This window comes from Vanessa tameamea, chromosome 16 (genome assembly GCF_037043105.1).
Source record: "Vanessa tameamea isolate UH-Manoa-2023 chromosome 16, ilVanTame1 primary haplotype, whole genome shotgun sequence".
NCBI lineage: Eukaryota > Metazoa > Arthropoda > Insecta > Lepidoptera > Nymphalidae > Vanessa > Vanessa tameamea.
This window is the reverse complement of record NC_087324.1, coordinates 8,621,421-8,648,546: the sequence shown is the minus strand read 5'-3', so window position 1 is coordinate 8,648,546 and position 27,126 is coordinate 8,621,421. Positions and strand designations below refer to the sequence as shown.

Below are 27,126 nucleotides of genomic sequence, written 5' to 3'. Positions count from 1 at the left end.
CATTATTTACAAAATAACAATTACATTTCTTTTTAACACCTAATATTCATAGAAAAATCATATTTCAATTTATGATTTCAATAATAAATAAAAATAAAATCAGAGTAGTGCTTACATGGCATAAATAATAGTAAAATATATATCTAACGAAATCAACTGTTAAATCTAAAACAAATCTTAACACTACTAGGTACACCAATACTGTACATCTAACTTGTATACATAAATTACATACAAGAAGGAAGTACAAGAGGCAGCCTTATCCCTAAAACAGCTATCCAGGCAACAGAAAGAGCGTGTTAGATTTTTTTATAGAGACTCAATACATTATGTCAGGATATTTTAAGATAATTTATATTTCTTTATTATTTTATTATATTTTAAGGTTATATGACAATAAAAGATTATATATGAAACAAATATTTATTTAGCCATTATAATAGCTATAGTAATCGTAATATTGTGTCAATTAATAATTACAATAAAACCAATTACCTTAATCAAAATCAAAATATACTTTATTCAAGTAGGCTTTTACAAGCACTTTTGAATAGTCATTTAACAAACTATTTAAAGTAAAGCTACCACCGGTTCGGAATGTAGATTCTACCGAGAAGAACCGGCAAGAAACTCACTAGTTACTCTTTTTCAATATCCAAAAATACAGTCATGTTAGTTAAATACAATTATACTAACTTTGTATATTGATAATTGCAAAAACACAATTCATATATATATTCATCAATAATTTAACAAGCAATAACAATTATACTATATCACAAAATTATATCGTACTTTAAATGCTAGCACCTTGTTGCTCCAAGAAGAGTAAAGTGTAAAAAAAAGTTTCCATCACTTATATAAGCCTCACTACAAATCACGTGACTCAAAATAATGAACAGAAAAGTCAAAGTACCCTCTTATTTAATATCAATGTTATCAACACAATTCAAAAATAACTTAAATTAAATTATTGTTATTACAGAATTGATTAAAACATACAATACATAGTGTAAGCCTTATTTGTAATTGTCTAATTATTTATTTATTTCTTACTTAATCTGACAAGCGCATAGAGCAAAAATAAACATAATATACAAATACATTTTAATTCAGTTACAATAATAAAAGCATATATATAATAATAATTACAAAAGGAATAAATGAAATTGAAAAAAAAAAACAGTAATTTAATAAATGGGGTATAATGGACGATTAATCGTGTTTCAACTGAATTAATATAAAAATCAGCCGAGATGGCCCAGTGGTTAGAACGCGTGCAACTTAACCGATGATTTCGGGTTCAAACCCAGGCAGGCACCACTGAATTTTCATGTGCTTAATTTGTGTTTATAATTCATCTCGTGCTCGGCGGTGAAGGAAAACATCGTGAGGAAACCTGCATGGTCTAATTTCAACGAAATTCTGCCACATGTGTATTCCACCAACCCGCATTGGAACAGCGTGGTGGAATATGCTCCATACCTTCTCCTCAACAGGAGAGGAGGCCTTAGCCCAGCAGTGGGAAATTTACAGGCTGATTATGTTATGTAATATAAAAATATATATTCATATGAAAATAATAATATAACCGTCATAATGCTCACTAAATGCAAAGAAAATTATACTTTATGAGGTTCAAGATAAACAGCGAACGTTATTGTGAGTAAATTGAATAGTCTATCACGAATCTTGACGGAGACCAGAATAGAAAACCGACTTGGAGTGTTTTTTGTCAGCGAAAAGGTTACACGAGCTTCATTTGTTTTGATCTTATCTTATTCTAGCAGTAATTAATATCGAATTCTCAGAAAATAGACTGTCCGTTTTAGTTTCTGATATAAAAAAAAACCTTTCATATTTTATTTTCTTTTGCGTATATTCTTAATAAATACTAATTTTGTCATATTGTTATAAATTATTTTTTATCTATAAGAGGTCAAATTTGTTTGTTTGTATGAACGGAATTCTGGAACTAAAAAAAAACTTGAATTGTTAGAAAGCCAAATTATTCCTGAGTGTTATAGTGTACCGTTACGGTTTTAGCTTCACGAAATTTATATAATTCTACCGTCACCACCATTTTGACCCCTCGAGTGGTGACTTAAAAAACAGCCTAGGTCCTTTCCGTTAGCTCAAACTATCTCCATACCAAATTTCATCTTAATCGGTTTAGCGGTTGAGGCGTGAAGTGGTAACAGGCAGAGTTACTTATGAATTTATAATATTAGTATATATGTTTTTCTTTTTATGTTATAAGTGGTAAACGAGCATGGAGGCTCACCTGATGGAAAGTGATTACCACCAATGGACATCTGCAACACCTCGGAGCTTGCAGGTGCGTTGCCGGCCTTTAAGCAATGACTACGCTCTTTTCTTGAAGGTATAGACTGAGCGGCTTCAATGTGATGTTGGAAGTGAACAAATACGATTCTGTTGTACAAAAACCGAAATGACTTTACGAACAACCTAATATATTTTACATCAATAATTAGTCTCATATGATTATGTGCACCGCATCTTTATTAACCGACTACAAAGAAACTTTTATCTTTTTATTAGATAGTCGAAAAATAAACCAACGAATAAACATGTTATTTTATCATATTAATACTACGACTTTGTAGATGATCGCACCACTTGGAAATGAAACGATTGCCTCCAGGTAATTGGAAATAGGTATATAATTTTTATAATTTTATTATGAACTATAATTATTGTTGAAAAAATATTTAATTTTTTTTATCAATTTGATTTTTGATCCATTTGCACGGCATCTTTAGGCGGACAATTAAATGGACCACCTGATGGTAAGTGGTCACCAATGTAAGTACTAAATTTTAATAGTTTCTTGCATAACTAATCCAATCTTAATAACTGAAATGTTATGTCCCTTGCGCAGTTCACTTGTGTAGTTCACTGGCTCACTCACCCTTCAAACTAGAATAAAATAATTCTGTAAGTATAAGTATTACTGATGACGGTAGTATATAATATAATGGTTGGATGGTACATAGCCCTACCACCAAGTAACCACAGTTATTATTGTCAATTTGAGGAAAACTTAATATACGGCCATAGAAAAGTAAGGTTATCACCTTCTAACGGGAATGCGTTAGGAGGGGAGGGGTCACATGAAATCCATAGTGTATAACGTCTCGCCTGTGTCTTCTATGTCTGTACATATATTACAATTGTTATTTTTTTTTTCTAGAATTAGCTATAATTATTTCCTACTCGTTAATACATTATTTAGCTATAATTTTTTCCTACTCTTATATCCAAATGATTTTTATTTTTAACACTAGCTCGACTATAGTTACAAAAGAAAAAAATACAATCGGTTTACAACCAGAGGAGCAATATGTATTAAACTATTTTTATTTTCGCCTATTTTTATATAGATTAAAGATTTTTACTTTTAAAGTATAGATCATGAATAATCTCAACATAGTTTAAAATAAAATCGTTTCCCACTGTATGTACCTACGCTTAGATCTTTTAAACTAAGAACCGAATTTAAGGCGGTTTTCATCAATAAACAAGGCGATTCAAGAAAAAGGTTTATATGAATAAATCATGTTAAGCATGAAGCCTAGAATATATATTTAAGTGTCGCCTATAAGTGAGGTTAAATTAAATCGACTGTCACGTAACACAAGTACCTGCGAGTATTAACGAACCTATTGATATTTATTCTGTATCTAAGTGTTGGACACTCCTAAGGTACATTGTGTACGTTTAATAAAGCAAAATTCGAAGATAACTCAGTTCAACAGATATTCTATCCCAAAAACAAGATCGAATGTCAAAAGCAAAACTTCTCCGTACAAGATATAGCTTGTTTCAGTAATTTAATGATATAGTTTTTTTTTTTTTAATATTTTACTTTGCCTTTGATAGAACGAGTAAATAATTTAATATTATTTAATAACCTCGTAACCGTTTTGATGAGCTTAAAAAATCTGAGATTCGCTTCACATAGGTATAATATTAACATACAAAAAATATATTAAAACATTTTTTTATAATACAAGGTTAATCTTATTTAATAACTTTTACTCGCTATTTCGTTCGTTTAGTTTTATTTTTTTAATTATATTGGTCTAATTACATAGACATACAATTACGAAGCAAGCGATCATAGGTATTTTTTTATTGCAAATATTATTTAAGTATTATTCAGTGCATCTTATATATTAATAGCGTAAGCCGATTTTTGTCCCAGTGATTGTGGGTAGAAAAAATCGGTTATGGTCTCACAATAAAGAGGATTCTTAATTTCAATTTATTAAATTTATTAGAATTAATTTTACAGAGCGGAAGTTGCTGGCCGTTTGAGAGAGGTACTACGGCTGCATAAGGAAAAAAATTAAGCATAAAGAAAATTAAAGTAAACTGTTATCGACAAACTCCAATTCCAACTGAACTAATGTATACTACTTGACATTAAAAGTTTCATTTCAACAAGGGTTTCATCATTTTTGCGCCGAATGTTGCAGTTTACATTGAAATGAAATCAAGACAAAACATGTCATGGGTCTCGAAATTCCGAAAAAATATTTTGAATAAACGCAAAGCTTCGCAGTCAACCCACTAGTTATTTATTTAAAGTTCTAAAAAATCTAGTGTATGGGTTCAGCTCCAGAAATCTTTTGCAATATAGTAACTTAACACAGTTCTATAAATCAAGTATTTGGTATGAATTCATGTCATATCTGTTTATACAGATTCTGTGGATTATATTCGCTTGAAGAACAACATAGTATCATCCAGAAAGCACATTTCGAAACTATTTGAAAGTAAGATATCGGTTTTCACTCATTGCACTAAAATTATTCCTAATATTAATTAGGCTTAGTGGAATCAAAATATCTCGCGCACAAGAAACAAGAAACTCGATTGGATTCTATACCATCTAAATGTCCGAAATGCACAACAGCGCGATTTTTACGGCATTTTCCGACTCCGTGGAGCCAGCTTTCACCGGCGGTTTTTTCCGAACCAATACTACTTGGGAACCTTCAAGAAAAAGCCTACACATTCCTCAAGGGTGAGCCTCCTGCTCATTTGCAACCTATATAAAAAAAGGATACATGACTTTTTCAGTTAATGGTAAGTTTCTGCTCTATTATTTTTTTATGAAATAGGTAGGCAGACGGGATGAAACAAATAGGCCATCTGTTGATAAGCGACTACCACCGCCCATGGATATCTGCATTATAGACAGACATTGACGCCATTTCAAATTGTAACAATTCCCTATATAGCCAATATGCTACCAACCCAGAGAACTAAGTTGTTATATCTCTTGTAGTTGTAGTTACACTGGCTCACTCACACTGCAAACCGGAACACAGCAAATAAAGTATTGCTGCTTGGCGGTAGAAAATATAATTGGGTGGTACCTACTCAGACGGGCTTGAACAAAGCCCTACCTAGTCAAATCCTCCGATAATGGTACTAATTAGTATTTTTGTATCCGGTTTGAAGGGTCAATGAACCAATGTACGAGGGATATAACTATCTTATTTCCTAGGATGAAGTTAAGTAATTAATTAGGTGCCCCAGCTTGCAGTTTGATTAAGCCCCAAGTACTCAAAACGAATTCAATTTTTTTTTACTATAAAATCACAGATTACTTATTTATACTTATAAAATTTAAATTAAATTTACTATGTTATCTGTAATACATATATTTTATATCAATAAATAATTATTAACGTTTGTCACATTTCACTTATAGCTGCGTTATAAATCATTATAATTATACTTTGTGGGTAAGTTTTTCAATTTAATTAAAATATACCCACATTTCGCAGCGTCAACGAATTAAGTTACCGGTCAAAGATTGACCGTAAATCCAATAAAAAAAGGTACAAATCGAATATATCGAAGAAAAATTGATGTTTTTGCGTGTGTGGTTTCGCCGTATTGGTATTTTAATGGCATATTATGTTTATTATAAAAGTCATATATGCATGTACGTGTTTATATTGTTTGGGGTAAAGGTAATGACCTTATATTGGTTTAGCTACAACATATGTTCTTCATATAAAAACCGTGATTCTTTTATTTAGAAAAATTAGAAAGAAAAATTATAAGTAATATAAATTTTTAAAAGCAATTAATTAATATTACAGCGTACGATGAAATCTTATAAAAACCTTCTTCTTTTATTACAAGTGATGTTTGTTGTTTGCAGTTCAAGGCTTTAAAGTAATAGTGCATAAGAATATCTAAGAGGAATCTCCAAGGGCGATAGAAGGATTGATTTATTTCTTACTCAGGAAATCGGATTTGCGAGTCAACGGGGAAGAGCATTCTTGCCACCATTGAGATCTTATTAATTTATATCTCTAAAAAAATATCTTCAGTGTAGAAAATCTTATGTATAAATATTTTGTAAATATATTTTATGGGGTATTAAACTATCTGGAACTGAACCCAGAGGCAGCGTAAGACGTGGGCGCGGTGGACACCGCCCACGGCCTCGCGGTTTAAGGGGTCTTCCGGTTAAAGTTAAGGGGGTCTCGCGCTTCCATAGTTAAGGGTGAACAACATACTGTGAATAGTCGAAAGTTTTAATAAAATATCTTGTAAAGTTTGAGTTTAAATAGTAAAAGATTTTTCTATCGTATTTTAATTTCGGTTACGAATAAAATAAGTTCTCATAGCTTGCCTATAATGGGCGTTTCACACAAATGAGTTCCTAGCTTGCACGATAAGAGAGCTTTCTCATCACAATAGTCACGAACGTACTCAAAACATTTACACGTACATCTTCTCACGATTACAATACATCATTTGTCTATATAAATTGATAACTCGTTTCAATACAGATTATATACAGACAGAGATGAATCTATAAGTTTCTAAATATAGTAATTTATCTTTTAAAGCATCATTAATTAGAGAATAATGAGTGGTTAAATTAATGTGTTCGTTTGAAACATCGGTAAGTAGCAGAGCTTAAGTGGGATCGGGTTTAAGAATTATTTATAGGGATAATTGCGAAACGATGCTTTAACGACGAACGGTGAAATTCTTAAACATGTCTCCATAATTTAGAATATTAATGTGAATTTAAATGTAATTACGTGGTAATGTTGATTTTAATTTGATTAATATTTTATATTAACGCTACGCGTAGTTTCAATCGCTCGTAACGTGGCTACTCCACCCTGTGGGTCGTAGCGTGATGTTACCTATTCCTTCTATAAATATTGAATTAGGACATGTACATTAACTATTAATATAATACATGCAAAAAGCTCTCCTGCTTATTCCATCACGCTATTCCAACGCGATATGGTGGGTACACATGTAGTAGATTTTCATTCATTATATGCAGGATTCATGACACGTTTTCAGAGCGAGATGAATTTTTAAGTTGGTAAAATTTTAACACCGCTCATATTCATGCACAAAGAAACTATAAAATGTTTTAAAGAATTTATTTTTGTAAAATAAAAGTGGACACTTTACTTACTAACGCAAGTAAGCTCTTACTAAAAGGTCGTTTATAATCTTAACGCCCACTATTTTCTACTTGAAATGTGCTAAGAGATGAATTAAGTAACACAAAATTTCAAGTAAATTTCATTTTAATTGTAATATAAGTTTAATGATTTAAGTATATATAAACTTTTCGGTAATATTAGACTAGATTAAAAATAAGCAATTACCTATAGAGAATTATTTTTTCCATCGAACTTCAAATCTATACTAATTTAAACCCTAGTCCAATTCTAAAAAGTGTTTCACTGGTAAAAGGCTTCATAAAATAAATAATATATTTATATACATCATTTTATTTATTAATTCACTTCAGCAGTTCGATCATCTCGCTAGTGCAATATATTTCCTAGGTGCTAGAATGCAAATTAAAAAAGTATTTAAATATGCAGAAAAAGAATGGGTTTGAAAATGGTGTCTATCGCTCACACACTGTCGTTATCTATATGAACTGTTTAGAATCAGATGTATCGCCATGTTCACGCACGTTCTTTCTGTGCACGGGTAGTAAGGTAGTAATAGTAATAGTAGAGGAGTCTACTTGTTTTCCATAGACCATTACACAATGGACAAAATCATAGTACTCAAGGTTGGTTACGCATAGGCGATGTAAGGAATGGTTAATATTTCTTACAGCGCTATTGTCTATCGGCGGAGGTGACCAGGTGGCCCATAAGCTCGTCCGCAAACCTATGCCATAAAAAATACATGATTTTTCAATTAGTGGAATGTTAACTTCTTATTACCGATGTTTAACCGTTAACATAATATACCAATTCTTCTTATGTGACAGACAATTTAATTAAACGAAAAAGGAACGAATTGTGTACAGAGCAACGGCTTCGTAGAAAACTTATCAAAGAGATATCTTAGTGCGAAATTGAGAGGGAAATTTAATACCCTAAAACCTCTCGATTAAAGGTGTGGATGATAATTAAAACTTAGACTTTAAGCAAAAGAACTGTGGTATTGCGCTTGTGTAAATGAATCGCAAATGACAAAGATAGAGCTACGTAATATTAAATCTGATGATTTGAAGGCACTTCATTAATTGTACGTTTTTAAACACTCGAGGTAGCACGTGTATGTATCACCAATCAACATTTCATCATCATTCATCATCAAGAGAAGGCCTTGCAAGACCTGCAGTAAATGAAAAAAAAAAAACATCAAAACAGATATGTTATCTCTGTTCGTCTACATAACATTTTAATTATAAGCATTTTCTGAAAATAAAAATTTCTTACTTAGAGATATTTCGCAATTCGCATTTATCTTGTATTGGCTAAACTTGTCACAAGACATTTAAATAAATCCATGAGAAAAGCCGTGACTAATACGGTGAGATGTGGAACATTCCGGCGAATTTATCGCTTCGCTCGATATGTTATCTTCTATACTTAAAAAAATAACATATCCTGACTGACTGATTCATCATCGCCGAGCGTAAATATTAAAATTAGGGCCATGAAATTTGGTAAGTAGTATTGTTTTATTGAGTAGACACCCAGTAAGGAAGGAATTTTGGAAATTCCACCCCTAAGGAGGTGAAGTAGAAAATTTGTATAGGAACCCGTCATTTTTTAAGTTTCAAACATGAAACTTTATTTTTGAGATACTGATTAAAAATGAGTAGATACGTATTTACACGTTTCTGGAATCGGGATATTCTACCCCTAAGGGGTGTAATAAGGGTTGACGTTTATTATATGGGTTAGTCTGGAGGTCCGTTATTTTTGAAGTTTGTAGCATGAAACTTTATTTTTAGGCTACTGATTAAAAATGGGTAGATACATATTTAAGCGTTTCTGGATATTTTACCCTAAGGAGTGAATACACACCAATGTGGTATATACAAAGAGATTTTAAATTAACGTAATATTTTAAGTTAATCTGTAAATAAATTCAACTTCCACGCGAGCATTGCCGCGGGCAACAGCTAGTTAATAATATAACTTAAATCTTAATACATAGGTATACAGTTAAAGTTCTGCTACAACACTTCCAATTGGATCAAATTAATATATTCTTTATGCTCGTGAGCTCTTATGAGCACTTTTGAATCGTCGTTTTACAGACTTAAATTAAATTTGAGTCTATCATTTTTCTTAACTATGTTATGCTTTATCGATTAATACGCCTTATTAATCCAAGTTTTCTTAACAAGTGATTTAAATGTATTGATTGGCACAGCTAAAAGTATTTCAGAAATTAAATAATAGCTTTCTGTCACCAAAATAAGATACTAGTTATATTTCAGTAATATAATATGTACCTATTTACATTTATAAATTTTTCTTAGGAGTTTCTTTTAGAATATTAAATTGAGCAATCTTGAAACACAAAGCGCATTCGTCTAAATCGTAGAGAAGCTCTCAGAGAATTTGTTTCGATATATTTCCAATCTACGTTGCTTTCAGCTTTCAAATAGCAGTAAAATTTGCATAGATTCGTAGTCATGTATGCACTCAATGGAAACTAAAGACTGGTTTATAAGCTAAAGAAATATATCGAACCAATATATAATATATAAATAGTTAATTCTTATTATTTATTTATATATATATATATATGTATTTTGTTATGTATATGTCATCGCAATCAATAGCATGGCAGCCAATCTTAAGAGAGACTAGCCAACTACGCGGGATATAGTGCACAAACTACATACAAACAAAATTTTCTTTGCATTTATAACATAAGTATAGATAATAGATACATTAGTTACGCCAGTCGAATGAGCCCAATACCCAGCGCTGGATTCACACTTGGTGCCTCGGTGCTGCAAAATTTTAAAGCGACAAAATTAGAAGGATGAGAAAAATAATGTATCAAAACTATGTCCACTTTATGCAAAATTCCGATGATGGTTCGCATGTTTAGTGCCCAGGGCAGCGCTAAGGTTCAATCTAGCTCTGCCAATACCGAACATAAAACAAACATTTCGCATCGAACACTATTTATAATAATGGATATAGAAAACCAACATATTGAATAAAGATAGGACTTTAATAATGTCCCAGAATGTAACGCTATTTGTTTACTTACTTTGCAAATAAAATGTTCATATCAAGATCTAGATCAACTGTTTATTCAAGGTTCAATACAATATCGCAAAGTTATCAATAATGCATTATTTGATAATATAAAACATTTTTATAGTAAACGATATTATTGCCATTTATAAACGAATTGATAAACACAGTTCAATTTTGAAATATATTTATCTATTTTTTTGTAATTAATTATCTATTTGTTTTCATTGCCATGAGCAAAAAATCAGAAAGAATTGCTTTAGGCAACCTAAATCTTTATTGAAGTTGACAGCGTATGGACAAATTGGTAATAGTTATTAACTCATTCGATGCGTTGCCGAAAATATTTAGTCTCATTTGATAGAGCCATTTGTCGCATTTTTGCGCCCGGTATGGAGGTGGTATTTCTAATTTCCTGTATATGCAAAAAAAATGTTGCCAGTATTCTTGATTTAAGCGCACATAAGTGTTGTTGCTTATCGCACAGTATTATCATTATTTTTCTATGTTACGTAAGTTGAACTGTTGGCCGTATCCACAATGTGGACCACAACTTGCATTGTGAATTTCACAACCTCGTACCGCACCGGACGTGTGCTCCGCTGGGCTATAGTTAACCGTAGTGCTATAATACATAATTCAAAAGTAAGTAGCGGCTAGATAAATGGCGTATTAGGATTAACCAAAAAAAACTGTACATGTGACCTTCACTCTGAGAAGGCAGACTTGTTCCGCAATAAGACTTCATAATAAGGAATTCCTCAAGTTGAAGATGCCAGATATTTGGGTATGCGTCTGGATCGAAAATCTGGAGAAAGCATATCTGGACCAAGCGTAAACAGCAGGCCGATAAGTCGCAAATCAAGCCTGTCACATGAAAGTAAGATAACTATTAACAAGATCATCCTTAAACCAATCTAGACTTACGAAATCCAGCTATGAAGTACTGCCGGCAATAGCAACATAGAGATTCTTGATTTCAAAGCAAGACATTGCTGAGAGCCATGCTTTATTCGATAAGGTAGTAATTAAAAACACTAATCAGTGTTTTTAATTGAAAACATCGAATCCGATGTCCGTAGAAAATATTCTCATAAATTTTTTTCAACAATTTTCGCCTTCTTTAATTACTGATTATGCTTAAACCACAAGAAGATACCCCAAATTTAGAATTATATTATATGTTCTATGCGCTAAAAGAAACAATTTTCCGTAACATCACAGGGTTTGAAAAGTGAATCCCGGATGAATGCAACTTTATATACCTATAAAGCCGTATGTTACAAAGAGGTAACATATTATTTAATTAAAAAAAATCCAGCTTTGTCTTTACATGTCCTTAAGGACATTTGAAGTTTAGAACAGATACGGGAAAATAGTAGCCGTAACGCATTTTCGGCTTTCTTAATACGAGTACTATATGACTTGTAAATCACTGGAAGGATATATCTTACATTACACAGCATTTCTAAACACTTCAAAGTTCCGAATAAATCACCACATATGTTCATACCAAGAGAACATGGGCATAAATTATAACAGTTTTTTTGTTACAAAAATGTACCCTCAAATCTCCAGTTCCAGTAACATTATATACATATAAATTAAGTTATTACAACATTTTACATAACTCGTTTCCGTCAAAGCAAATTATAGACAAATACAGTTTCGAAAATTTAAAAGACATAGTAAAGAATAATTATTAATAGAAATAAAAGTGTAAAATAAAACCGAATAAACATTTGAGAAAAGACTCATATGAAAAATAATCTCCACCTCATCACGTAGCAGCCGAATTAGGCGCCTTGACCAAACAGGACAATATTTGTTAAGATAAGAGGCTCTCTAATAGAATATTTGAGATCGTAGGCAGGTGAGAGTGACGCACTTATTTACAGGGTCATATCAACCTTCAATATAATGCGATGTAACGTCAAATAAAATATGAAAAGTGAATACAGCTGATTTCTATTTAGGTACAGATGATCAAACTTTATTAGGCTGCTAAGTAGTATGAGTGGTTTCAAGTCGATTTTAGTTTATGCTAACACTTATATACCCACGTTCATGCGTGGGCAAGAGTGCGATATTCAACCCTGACTAAAACTCTTCACCCCTATCGATTAAATTGGTTTAGGTATTAGGCGCACCTAAAAAAATTAAGATATCATCCACACGTCCTTTACAAGCCCCTCTCAGTACGTGATATTATTTCGATATTTCAATTTATTTATTTTTTCATTCTATAATAAAATAAGCTATTTTATAACTAGTATCAATTTTGAGTAAAGTAAGTGTTCCATGCTTATTATAATAGAAAATGTACACAGTACATATGACAAATCTTTATAGATTTTTTTCAAAGCATCAATTATTACCTCACCTATATAAGTGTAATAATTGAAATTGAATATTATTTATATAATATTATACCATAATATTTTTCATCAAACCTAGATAATAGATTACGTAACTTGTATCAAATTACAGTCTTTACTCTTTATTCAAATCGAAAAAAGTTTTCCGGAATTTCAAATTAAATTTTCGCGGTATTTGTAAATTTATTACCATAACAAAATATTGTACATATTTTTTATTACTAGCAAGAACCATCAAACTATTTTTATAACTTACAATTTTAATATTTTTATGTGAAATCACGATTCATCAAATATTTATAATATTACAGTAAATGTACAAAAAAAAGCATTCACTCTTACAAAATGAATATGTCAACCAAAAATTTACTATATAAATTTGTTAACATCCGCTTCAGAATGACAACATTCAATTTTCATTGCCTATGAGCCAAAATCAGCAATACTATTGGCTACACTAGCAAAGTTGAAAATGGCGCGGGTTTCGTCACATCCTGTTATGTGTTGGTGAGTGCATCAGTGCATGGCCTCGACGTCGATCCAGTTCTAAGATTTTTATTCCGCAACGCCGCAGTTCCTTTGCATATGTAATATTTACCAAGATATTATTCGTAATGGTGTTCTGTAAAAGGCCATGGATTTGATGAAAACGGTAAGGATAACATAGTTGCAGTATTCTAAAAAAATTTGTTTGGCTTTTGTTTCTTGTTTTGGTGATATTGAAACTGGCCATTACATTAGAAAAAATATCTCTTTCCAGAATTTGTGTGCACGTGGGAGGTAAGTGTTAATAGTTTTCATTATGTAGATGAGGTCTGAATTCGAATTTAAGCAATTAGAGTCAAAGTTTGTTGATTTGTCAATACATTGCACCCGGCAACCGAGCGTTGTTACGCCATCTTATAGTCCTCCAAATGTTCCGCACATTTGTCGGCTTTAAGTTTTAACGAGAAAAAAATTAGATATAGACGAGAGCTGATAATCATGCTTTAAAGGGATTGAGATGGAAGCGATTTAATATACATTGGTTCTAGGTATGTCAATTTCACTTTTGCATTGCATCGTATTACATGACTTGACAAACCACATGTTCATAGATGGATTTGTTGTTGTTATTTGGTCGGTACAGACCCAATTGCATAATATTTTACACTGGATAGAATATTGCTTTTCTATAATATGTTTATTATTTTATTACGCTTATTATGTAGTTATATGTATAATCGGACGTATATAACCTATAAATTTGACAAGTGTAATGAGGTCCAATGTTCAGTATATTGTCATTACCGTCCTTTTTGCATCACGTATCAAGGTTACATTTTTCAATAATCCCTATTCGTTCTATAAGTTTATGTGGAAGTCTTAAAAATATAAAAAAATATGGTTGTTAAAAATATTTATTAATACTCTATTACTGCAGGTGGCTGTTCCACATAATTGAGAATTTTAACATTTTAAATGAAAAGTTGTAACTATTCTGTATACATATGCAGTAATTCTAATGTAATTTCTTGACTCAAAACTTAAATCTACATTTACATAAATTGTTCAGCGTTTTGGAAAGATAAAACAAGCTAAGTGAATATATTGATAAATTATTTCACAATGAGTTATACTTATAGTATGTATTTTATAAAGATGATAAGACAGTGTAACAAATATTGTCATGTCATCCCAACTTTAAAGAAATTTAATACATTGCATTATAGAATATGTTGAAACTTTGTATGGCATAAGTTTAAATCTAGCAAATTAAACACCACACATTATTATTAGCTCAGTAAATATGACACTTCTGCCTCGATAAATGTTTCTTATTTAACATGAACAATAAACTTATGTGATATTTGCAAACACAATACTGACATATAACCCGACAACACTGCATTACTATTATTCAATTTCAAGTACATCATTTATGCTATAACTTCAAAATTTGTGAAATAAAAATCAATTTAAACATGACATATTTCTAAAATGAAATGTTTTATTCAAGTGGTATTAATATATCCACAATGTTGAATAAAACAAGTCTATAAGTATTTGAGCATATTAATTTAAAAAAGAAATTAGTCGCAATTTTTCTATTTAATAAAGTCGCTGCCTAGCTTTCACTCAAACTCAATCCCAAAATTAGTTCAAATTTCAACTTCCACAATTTCGCTTTTTGCGATTCAAGATCTTGCAGAGAGTCTAATTCCATATTTTCATAAATCCATAAAGAATACCATAGATCATTCAAGTCTCTACCACTGAAGTAATGTCAATTCAATGTCAAAGCTAATTATATGCCTTTAGACTATTCGAAAAGGTCTATTTTAGATGATAAATGTCAAGTAATCTATTCCTGATGTATATCTTTAAATCCTGGTTTTAATTGTATTAAAACAAGTTATTATTGTCTTAAATTTCTCTTAAAATTTTAAATTATTTAACTATTTTAAACTTTCATTCCTTCTTGCAATATCATTTATGAAATATAATTTGTGTTTTACATAAATTTCAATAAAATTATCTGTGATTTTTTATAAATTATCAAAAGCTATAGTAAATTTATATGAGAAATACCCAAGTTATAGTGTTTCTCAGTTTGATTATGCTGCTTAACATACCTCAGTTTTTGTTAATAGTGTTACATAGGTAACACTATTTTTTACTCTTATAATTTAGATCCAAGCTATATTCATGTGAGTGTTCTCAACACATTTATTTTTTTAAATCTAGTTAAATCTTTTTTATAGGTTTTATTTTTTACACATAATCAAACAGTTATTCATATTGATACATGATCCTCATAGTTTTAAAATACATAATTAAATATTTTTCATCATTCTATTCTATTTGTTCGAAATTTGTTCTATTTATTCGAAAATCTCAATAAAGTCCTGTTTCATCCATTTAAAAAAAACTGAACATAATATTACATTAAGTTACATACAGTATAACTACAGGCACAAGTGATATAACATCATCCAAATGTTTATGATTATTTTATTTAAGTTGCCTTTAAAAACATTTGTTTAAAAAAACAATACAAATGGTAAATCTCTACTTAATTATTATATTAATTATTTTTAAATTTACAATGGATTTTTTTTTGAAGAATTTATACATCCACATATATTAGCTGAGAAAATGAAATAGACTGACTGTGTATGACATATTTTTATATGAGATGTTGGTAAGGGGTGTACATATTGATGGAGCAACATGACTCAATATTTAATATAACCATTTTTTGGATTTGGAATGGAGAACCCTTTTAATGCACTTTCTTACTAACCTTAATATATGGTATAAGACATGTTTTATGTATTATACACCCTCATCTGTTATTCAATGATGAAGATAATATGTACATTGATGTGATGGGTTTCCTAGTTGAATCACAAACCAATACTTTATTTAAATTAAATAATATGAATTTCAATCAATTTCTCAGATTTGTGGATGTAAATAATCATGCATAAGTCAAGAGAATATAGTTACATGTAGAATAGGGAAACATAAGTTGTCTACATTCTCTTTAATACAATACAACTATGACACTAGTATCATATTGGTACAAATGGGTGTTAATAATATATCATTACCTGTTGTTTAATTGATTTTTTTTTTGTGAATTACTATACTCCTTGTACAACAGTTTTAAATTGCTTTGTCAAAAGTCTTATCAGATTGATAGTTGCTCAGAGTATTCTTTATGTTACTTGAATTATTTGAATCAAAATTTAAATTTCAATACCTTAATACCTCTTTGTATATGGCAACTTCATATATTATCTAACATATCATCTTCATACAATAACAGATGAGGATATGTATGTCTTATACTATATCTCTTATTAATACATTGGGAACATTTTTATCTTGATAAATTTGTAACAATTGACATAAAATCTCCTTGAAATATCTTACGAATGTGGTGTAAAAAGGTTTACACTAATGAGTTTAAATTATAACTTCAATAGTAATCTTGTATAAGTATACACAGTTAATGAAATCATACTACAATATTTTCTTTTTATGCTTTCTACAAAGACAGTTCTCTTGATGTTTCTATGCTTGATCTTAAATTTTATGTCAAGAAGAAAAAAAATAAAGCTGCATTCAAAATCTATTTGTACTGTCTGAAAAATAGAAAATTAAGAAGAGTGGTATGTAAAGGGGATGTGTTAGATGTAAGTTCATTTTTGAAAATGTGTGGCGTGTTGCAGGAATATGAGTTCCTAGACTTATCAGATGTGAAAGAAGCGGAACTAAGCAGTTTGCAGTGTGCACTCTTCGAGAAAAAACCTGGAACTGCGTCCACCATCGCAACCGTCGGTTGGACTGAACCTGCTGTAGGTAAGGAACTTTTTTTTTTCAATATACATTTTTTTTTTTTGTTAATTTTTTTTACTAAATATATTATAAATATACTTTTTATTCTTCATCTGTTCTTATGTTAATCTATTCAGAAATTTTATAATAGTTTCTTAAAATTATGTGTTAATAGATATTTCGTCTTGTTCATCGAGCACGGCGGGACCACCGACCGTGTCGAGCAGTCTGGACAGTCTGTCGGGCGGCGAGTGCGAGATGGCGCCCCACTCGCCGCAGCGGAGCGCGGGAGGGCCGCCACACGCGCCGCCGCCCTACGTGCAGCCGCCTGCATACCCGCCCCCTCCGCCTCATCAGTGGCCGGTCGGCCCCCCTAATGTATACGTGAGCCAAGTCACAGCTAACGTCAATGTACATGGTTACATGGGCCAGTACTATCAGCCACCGCAACCGCAGTACGTCCCCCCACCGTCACAACAAGTGGAACGAAATTCCAGAAATCACAGAAGAGAACGTCGTAACAAACGAGCCCCTTCACCTCCTCCACCGCAACCGCCTCCATATTATGTACCATATTCACAGTACTACCCGGCAGCCCAAGCTCAAGGAGCGCCATTATACCATCTGCCGATGTATCAGCCTCTAGTCTATGGACCATATGCATATCCACCATACTATCAAGAATATCCGATACCTGTTGAAGGAGATGCAGGTGACAAAGGACCGGATGAATATCAGCAAGAAGTTGTTATGGAACAAGAAGCAGTAGACGCGTACTACGCAAGCGCACACTATGCGGCCCCACCATATGGTCCACCAGTTGAAGGCGCTGTAGAATACATGCCTCCTATGTATCTACCGCCACCACATCACCCGGCGCCTATGCCTATTCCGCAGCAACCACCCCATCAATCTACACCACATCAGTTTAATGTACATGCTAAAAATTTTGTATTGGGACAGAACCACAATAAAAATTTTACACCTGATAAACAAAATCAGGAACAAAAACCACCTGCAACACCCACAACAGCTACAGTTACAAGCAATGTTGAAGCACTTCCTATTAAAGATCTTAAAATCAGTAAGGGACCGAGTAGTCCAAAACAAGAGCGTCCACCTGAGGTCGTAGCACCAAAACCTACTCCTCCGATCGAAAAGACATCACCGACGCTTAAGACAGATCCTACTAAGCCTGCATGGACGCCTGAAAATAAACCACAAGAAACTAATCAAGCTCAAAATACAACAAAAACATTCCCACAAACAACTGCTATAAATGCAAATACTCAAACAGCAAGTGCAAAAGTACCTCCGGTGCCTGGAAAGACACTGAAAGGACCTACTGCACCTTTTTCTACTGGCAATAAGCAACCACCCAAACCTACTGTTCCCACTGCTGTTCCAGTACAACAATCAGCCTCTACACCAAAAGCTCCTTTCGGCAACAGACAGAAGCGTGAAGGTAATACGAATCGCTCTCCATCTACTGAAAATGCAGAAATTGAAAAAGCAGTTCCGATTGAACACCCTAAACGAGAGCCACCATTGCCACCTAGTAAGGCTCCCATGCCAATATCGATTACTCTTCACGCTCAAGGGCCACCAGTGATAGTAACCAACAAATCGCCATTTGCCCATTCAAGAAAAGCAGCTGCAGTGCCCGAACCTCCTCCAGCGCCACAATTGCCGCCGCCGGCTCCTACAGCGTCTGATTTTCCTCCTCCCCCTACACCTAGAAATAGAGGAGAACCAATTCCGCCACCAGTTGTACAACCACAACCCCAGCCGGCTCCTGGAAAATCTTGGGCAAGCCTTTTTTCTAACAAAAATAGCAGTATAACAAGTACAACTTCTCCTTCGACAGTTCCACTTGAGGAACCATCCAGTCCTACAACTTTGACACCACCGGCAGCTACTAATGTCCAAAAACCAGTAGCCAAAGTACCTCCATATGATGCATCTCCTTTGCTGACTTCTGTAGTAGATAAAGCCATACCAACTGTACGACCAACAACTACAGCTGCGCCTACTATATCTTATTCGGAGAAAACATCAGTAAACGCCGTGAGCAATGTGAACGCACCAGCCACGGCAACAAAGCCAGCTACCACACCAACATCAACCGATGTCCGAGAAGTGCCTATTCAAAAAGAAAGTTCACCGACAGTACCAGTTCAACCGTCGCCATTTAGTGATGATCCTAATTCATACAGAATGGGAGGTAATTGTCAGACATAATTTCCTAATAAATTAATTAATATATATGGTATTCAATTTTATTAATAATATTAGTACTTACTATCAACTCATTGACCCAAATATTGTCTGCTTTTTTTTCTAAAATATTTGGTTAAATTATTTATTTAAACTAAAACTAAATATTTTGTATTACAGAATTTTTGTCAAAATATCAGTTGGAAAATCGTCCCGTTTCGCTCCTGCCTCGCGGTTTGACCAATCGCTCCAATTACTGCTATGTGAATGCGATTCTACAGGCATTGATTGCTTGTCCTCCCTTCTACAACATGCTAAAAGCACTTCCATATCAGACACGTCGTGGGAAATCAAGCACACCCGTAATTGATTCGATGTAAGTGAAATGATATTTTACTCCACCACCAGTTAAAGGTGTGGTAACGCTTTTATTAGGTATTTTAATTTATGAATTCATAATTTAGTTGCCATTTATAATAAAACTACAAAGTGTCCTTAAAGGTTAGGGTAATAATTGTTTTTGTAGAAGTTGGTCTATAATATTTGACAGCAAAATATAAAAATAATTAAAAAATTACTCAAATTGTGTGCACCGTAAAATTTATGGTTACTGTAAATTTATTTAATTAATAATATAGCACAATCGTTTTATTTTTTTAAAGCCTGTAATTAAATCCATTTTAAACTTACACTTATAAATACTGCTTCCAGGGTAGAGCTGTGCTATGAGTTCAGTCCGCTGGCTAGCGCCGCACGACGCGGGCGAGGTGAAGCCGGGCCGTCCGGAGCCGGAGCTCCCGCAGTACCCGCTGGACCTCCTCTGGACGGATCAACAGGGCTTCGTGTGCTAAGGGCTCTGCGTCCCTTCCCCGGCTCCCAAGAAGGCCGACAAGAGGACGCCGAGGAATTCCTTGGGTGTTTGCTCAACTCGCTAAATGATGAAATGCTTGAGGTAAATAATAAAGTTAAAACAATATTAATCTCAAAATAATAAAAGAGTATATAATTATCACATATTTCACTAATCGCACTTTAATAATCTCAAAATATATTTACATACACAAACATTGAATTTCTGTTTTCAACTTGTTTCATAAAAATTGTCGCCTTAATAAAGAAATATTGCATTTTTGATTTTGCTATGTAAAAGGAAAGTTAGGTACACTTTTATTTAAAAAAATCTGTGTAAACGTTGACATATTGTTTTTAGCTTATTAAACTAGTAGAGCCGGAAGAACCAAAAGACAGCAATGGAAGACAGAACGGTGTTGTCGCTCAAGAACAACCTGCCGAAGAGGAAGACGACGATGATGAATGGAAGGTAAGCAAATAGTGCTAAAATTTTACAAGATTACGTACATCTCCAAAAAGGTAATCAGGGATTTTTTCACTAAAATGGGCATTACTGGGCATTGTGTAATTGTGTTCGTGCTGCAGGTAATGGGCCCGCGCAACCGCGGCGCGGTGGAGCGGCGATGGGCCGCGCGCCGCACGCCCGTGGCGGACATCTTCCGCGGCCGCACGCGCCTGCGGCTGCACCGAGCTCCTCACCACGACGTCACTGACGCCGTGCAGCCTTTCTTCACATTGCAACTCGATATTGAGGTGAGGGATAGTGAGCAGCTCCATCAACACTAAACTTATTTTCTTATCAATATTGAAACATTTTTTTTTTTTTTTTTTTCGTATAATTAGACGATTTATGAGTACATTATAACTTCGGGACAATCAATTGTTTTTTTGTGTTCTTTCATCTATTAACTCATTATTGATGCAAATAAATTATAGTAGACGTATATGTCAACATTTTTCAAAGGACCCTATTCTGGGCAAAACGCTCATGAATTGTTATCTTGCATAACTAGAAAGCATGAATGTCATTCAGCATTGGTTGATAAAGTCCTTTTTTTTTTGCCATGAAGTCAAAATTCAGCAGGCTTCCTCAAGATATTTTCCTCAATAACCAAACAGGAAAAGTATATGAATAAAAAAAATATTATTACAGAAACTTGTGTTGTTAATTTAGCATGAAATTATAATTATTAACTATTACCCTTTTTCAACAGCGTTCCAACACCGTTAAAGATGCATTAGAACTCTTAGCGGGCAAGGACACTCTAGAAGGTGTCTCTGATGCCTGGCAGCAGCTTTCTTTAGAACAACTGCCAGTGGTGTTGCTGCTGCACCTTAAGTGCTTCCAACTGGATGCCGAAGGTCACACAGCAAAAATTGTCAAGAATATTGACTTCCCTATTGATCTTAAGATTGATCCCAGTATGTATAATATATATTTTTATACAAGTATAATTTTATGGTTATTTAATCAAACTTACTATAGAAATGCTCACATTTCCATTTTTAAATTGAAAAAGTATATTATGTTAAAATTTATTACACAATGATGCTATTTATTTTTCGTCTCTGAAAGCAATAATATAATTGTTAAATTGTGGACAAACATGACTGAGTAACTAAAATTATACTAATATTACACACACACTTATATACAGAATATCTAAAATGTAGTATGATATTTACAGAAATAATGTCTTCTAAGCATACAACTAAGCAACGTCTCTACAAGCTATTTGCAGTTGTATATCATGAAGGAGTGGAGGCAGTTAAGGGACATTATCTTACAGACACTTTCCACGGGCAAGCTGGTTGGATAAGGTAAGATAAATATTTATACAAATTAATTAATGTAATTGTTAACTATGGGATTTCTGACTTAAATAAAACAACGGAATGTACTAAGCTGTGTATTAAAGTAGGTAGGTTTAAGCAAATAAGAAGATGCTTACTGATATTGTTTAAAATAAAACCTATATTTGAATAAGCAACTTTTGTTATTTTAAACATAAGATAATTACTTAATCTATTAAATACCAAATTATTCTTGATAAACATTATTTTTTAAATAATTACAATGATGTTACATATTTTTCGTCTCTGAAAGTGATATAAATCGCTGCATATGTAGACAATCTTGACTGAGTAAATAAACTCATTGAAAACTAAATTAATATAAGAAAACAATGTTACTAATAATTGATTTATTATATTTCAAGGTATGATGACTCAACTGTGACACAAGTGACAGATTCTCAGGTGTTAAAACCAAAGCCTCCACGAATGCCGTACCTTCTGATGTACCGTCGTCACGACACACTTGTTCCACATCGTCCCCCCGGCAAACCAGAGTAAGGTATTGGAGGCCTAAATATATCAGACAATATTACATTAGTGTTATTGTGAAGTGATTTCATGTGAGCCCGTGTATATAATAAGTTATCTGTGCCTGTCTAAGACTTGTTACTGCACAACGAATTCACTGTATTTAATGTAAGTACATTTAAAATTGATTTGAAAGAATAATTAGTTTGCATTTTATTTTGTGGCACAAATATTTCATGATTCTTGTTATTTTTTCACTGAAAGTAACTGTCTGCCTTTTTTAAGTTGTGTATATTTTCTTTTTAAGAAATTTAATCTTATTTAAATTTAGTGTAAATAAGACAAGCTGTAAATAAATGTTTTGTATAGAGTGCAAATTAGAGATATTTTGTTTCATCAATGCATATATTTCATCACAAAATATATTCGATAAAATTATATCTTGCGAGTCATATAATATTAGGAAAAATTACATGTATGTAAATATTGTCCATGTATATTACTCGAGTGGAGATTCTTTGAGTTACCGGTTGTCATTATCGGCTGTAATTGTGAAAAATGTGAAACAATCTAAAAGTTTTTTATTTCTAAAATGTACATAAGATTTGTAAATTAATAATTCTATAGAATATATTTCATGTTGATATGTTTATCCAACTCCTTTTTTAGATATAAGGTTTTGACAATATGGAATTGTGTTATAAATTTTTAAAAATATAAAAAAAAATGAATGATAATGTAAAACTTCATACATGGTTCTGTATTGATCATCATTCTTTCAATCATGCATCAACTATTCAATATTGATGTAAAGTACAAAGATTGAATATTGTTGTGATAGTAGAAAGGAGGTGCACTTTTTGCTTTTATTCAACTATTTGCATATCTTTTATATTTTGCATTATATTGTACTAAAATTATAACTATATTTTTCTGTGCTGCCAATGCATGCTAATTTTATGTCGATGAGTGTAAATAAAAACAAATTGTGCATTCTACACCAGATTGCATTTTAAAGGATATGCGAATGTATGAACTATGGAACAACTCGACTTAAAGATTTCGTCCTAGATTAATTAAATATGTAAGGGTTTGAGTGGATTATTCAATGTTAGAGTTTACGGAAACGGTGCTTCGACGGACTGAAAGTAAGGCAGTGAGTGATGTGCCCTTGGTATTGTGATATGGAATGTGAAAGGACGATTACTACAGATTGTTTAGTCGTAAATATTGTTATATTGTAAGTGTTAAATTTAAATAGAATATATGTTATCTCGCCGTTGGCCTCTGTGGACGTCTGTTTTTAATATTATTCAAAATCAACTTGTGATCTATCATTTCTATTGTTGGTAAAGAAATTTTTGTATTGTGTATGAATGCGTAATTTTCTGTTGGGGTGTATGGAAATTTTACAAGTATTTAACAATATAATTTTGTTTTATGTCACTAGTTTGGAGCGTAGCTGCATTTTAGATCAAGAATCAACAATGTATTGATTACGATCTGTTGCGATTGCTGATCTCAAATAAATGTTGTTGGAATCACATGTTTAATGTGTATGTAACTTTACTCACTAGAAATTAAAGGCAATATATCAAGGCCTTAAAAAAATATTTTGCTAGAATCAAATTAATAATAAAGTTTTGAGTTTGCTACTAAATAGAGCTTTTTACTTAAGTGTTAAAAAAATGATCTAAAACACAATTTGGTTCCAGTCCAATTGTAATAAAAAATATTTAGTCTTAAACTTAGTCAATTTAACTACTATCATAATGAAGATTGATATAGGTTTAGTTTCATAATTTTTTGGTACAGAGTTATATATGACTAACGTTCTAAGCTTTTATATGTATAACTTGGTTGTTGTTATTCGTTTATTTGGAGTTTGGGTAGCTCATAGTATATAGTTAGTGATGTAATGGCATTATTATTATATATATAACACACACCATTACATATGATTAGTTTTTTGAGTAAAATCTGAGCCAAGAGTATAAATACAATTTACTTTAACTTAAGCATTAAATGTGTGATTTATTGAAATGAGTCCATGATTAATTATTATATTCTATAATTGAACTGCCTTAGAAAAATGATTATAAATTAATTTATCTCTAATGGCAGTTGTACTTTAGTATGGTTTAGGCTCATATTCTTTAAATACCAGAATATCAAATAACCAAATAGCTCTCTGGTAGAGCTGACATAAATTTTAAATTACAGATCACAATATAATATGTATGATATTTGCACAAATCGATTTTAAGTTAAATGTTCCTTGCGATGACGCGGAATTATTTGCATGTATTTAAAAAAAAATTGAAGTGGAGCATACACCAAAAAATGAAATTATCTGCTGTTTCGAGTTGTGATATTTGATAAAACAATGCAATTCCTGTACTTCTTGAATGCAGAAGTATAATATCAATTTCATTAAAAGATTGTAAAAATGTAAATTCGACATACCATATTATGGTATAATGAATATTGTAAAGATTAGTTGTTTTGCTCGAGTAAAACAGACTAAGAATGAATGCAAAATATATTTATATATATTTGTAAATAATGAGTAAGTGTAGTCCATTATGTGTAATGCTCCTCTTGTGCGTAAGACTGAGCAAGGGGTCCCCAAATGCCGGTGTGTAATTTTATTATTGAGCACTTTAGAATAAGATTTCTTCTTGTAATGATGGCCTGCCTTTTGATTTTGTCTAAGTTGCGTTGCATATTTATTGTTACATGTGTACTGGAGTTGGAATGTGCCGAATTTACGAATGCTTTAGGTGTATCGATTATATCTGATTTGAAATTGTAATTACGATACAGCTTATGAAGACGATCTGTAGTGTTTTAATTTTTTTTTAAATCGAATTTAACTTATAAATAAAAATTTTGGACCAAAACGAATAGCTAAAAGCCATAAAAATTGGTTGTACATTATTTGAATACAAATCCTATCATCTTAATGTTATAAAATAATGTTCAGATATTTTCATTGATCCCACTTGCCTCTTTCCAATGATTTAAAACAAGCGAACTTTAGGGCTTCATTTAAGGCCAAAAACTAGGTAATTGTTTACCAATATCCGATCCTTCTCGAATATTGCGTAAATTTAGTGGCTATATCCAGCACGTTTACGGTTACCGCGAACCGAACGTTGGAGACCGCTGGCCATATACGAGCCGTCATAACAATTAATAACGTATCAATTTTTATCACATTTTTCCAATTTCAGTGTAGATATAATAAACTGTTAAAATGTAAATTAGTTTGTGTACTGAATAGTAAACGTTCCTGATATAGTTATTATTGTCTGAACAACTGTGAGTGAATATGAGATAATTTTATTACTAATTTTAGAATGCAGCTTTTTGTGTATTACCTTAATGCTCCTGTGCCAATAATGGGTCATTAAAAAATGAATTTATCATTAAAAGAATATATCGATGTATATGTGTCTACTATTAATGAGGATTGATTCTGATATTGTACGATTATTAAATATGTAATCCTAATTTATTTTTAACGTTTTACACTGTTTTTAACAATGAGAGTTTAAAAATGAAGCATATTTGTTTTCTATTGAATCATTAAGTAATACTTGGGCGTTTATGATAGATATATATCTATTTTTTTTTAATAAGTTTCGAATATTTACGAGTTTATCATGACAGCGCTACACCGTAGCGTCTTCATCGCATCTGTTGTGACAAAAGCAACATTACTAATAGACATTTTAGTTTTCAGTCGATAGCAATATTAAAACATTTTTTCTAGTCTCAAACAATTATATTCGGTGCAATGAAATATATCGAAGTAAAGACTTAACAACTAAATTATACGAAATAGCTTTACAAATTCAAACAATATGTGCAATTGATTAAAAATATTCATATACACTACTGATTTTTTTCCAATGAGCACTCGGCGGTCTATCTTAGATTTTAAACATGCAGTATGCTTATCATTATTTTTATATGAGCGGATCATTATTTAAGTTATGTTTAATATTAGTTTTAAGTTCCATGGCTGTATTAAAAAGTGTTTCCCAATGACTATAATTATGAATATATATTCACTACGATAGCTGTAATTTATTGTGAAAAAATTATGACATTTATTTATAATAATATATTACCAGACCGGTTATTTATATAAAAAGATATTTTTAAATATTTTAAAATTGATAATTTTAAAACGAAATGAATAATTATTTTCAAGTTACAGCTCTTGTAGAGGATAATTAATTTCGTTTAACCTATTATTTGAAATGTAAATAAACAACTGGATATAATGGATGAAGCGAATGCTAAGATCAAAGGAAATGAAATAGAGCATTATCCATTATAGTCAGATTCCTAAGTTGTTGAAGTGGATGTGTGTATGACTAATAAAATAATCCTTTATTTTGGTAACAAATTGGTGTTATGAAAATTTTGTGAATAAAATATGGTGTCATTCTGATTTTTTATTT

At 31.9% G+C, this 27,126-nt stretch overlaps 2 protein-coding genes across 4 annotated transcripts in view; one reads left to right on the top strand and one right to left on the bottom strand.

Moving 5' to 3' along the window:
- Nucleotides 1-27,126, bottom strand: part of Pdi (Protein disulfide isomerase) — a 340,404-nt gene that overhangs the window by 82,815 nt on the left and 230,463 nt on the right. The window lies entirely within an intron of this gene.
- On the top strand, nucleotides 13,403-27,116 carry LOC113403037 (ubiquitin carboxyl-terminal hydrolase 10-A-like). Of its 3 annotated transcripts, XM_026643451.2 has the most exons (11): nucleotides 13,403-13,583; nucleotides 13,692-13,711; nucleotides 17,152-17,281; nucleotides 17,433-19,481; nucleotides 19,655-19,850; nucleotides 20,186-20,426; nucleotides 20,685-20,795; nucleotides 20,912-21,079; nucleotides 21,541-21,748; nucleotides 22,015-22,147; nucleotides 22,546-27,116. In XM_026643451.2, exons 4-11 carry the CDS (start codon nucleotides 17,516-17,518, stop codon nucleotides 22,679-22,681), a joined length of 3,159 nt encoding a protein of 1,052 aa, XP_026499236.1. In that variant the 5' UTR covers nucleotides 13,403-13,583; nucleotides 13,692-13,711; nucleotides 17,152-17,281; nucleotides 17,433-17,515; the 3' UTR covers nucleotides 22,682-27,116. The 3 variants fall into 3 exon arrangements, with proteins under 3 accessions (XP_026499236.1, XP_026499235.2, XP_026499237.1); XM_026643450.2 differs by lacking the exon at nucleotides 13,692-13,711 and having other exon boundaries at nucleotides 13,431-13,583; XM_026643452.2 differs by lacking the exons at nucleotides 13,403-13,583; nucleotides 13,692-13,711 and adding an exon at nucleotides 13,723-13,965.

What these genes read in the sequence shown, in the direction of transcription:
- LOC113403037 (XM_026643450.2), top strand. An exon ending in TAAATGATGAAATGCTTGAG is followed by an intron (nt 20,427 to 20,684) that starts GTAAATAATAAA and finishes TATTGTTTTTAG; the next exon opens with CTTATTAAACTAGTAGAGCC. An exon ending in ACGACGATGATGAATGGAAG is followed by an intron (nt 20,796 to 20,911) that starts GTAAGCAAATAG and finishes TTCGTGCTGCAG; the next exon opens with GTAATGGGCCCGCGCAACCG.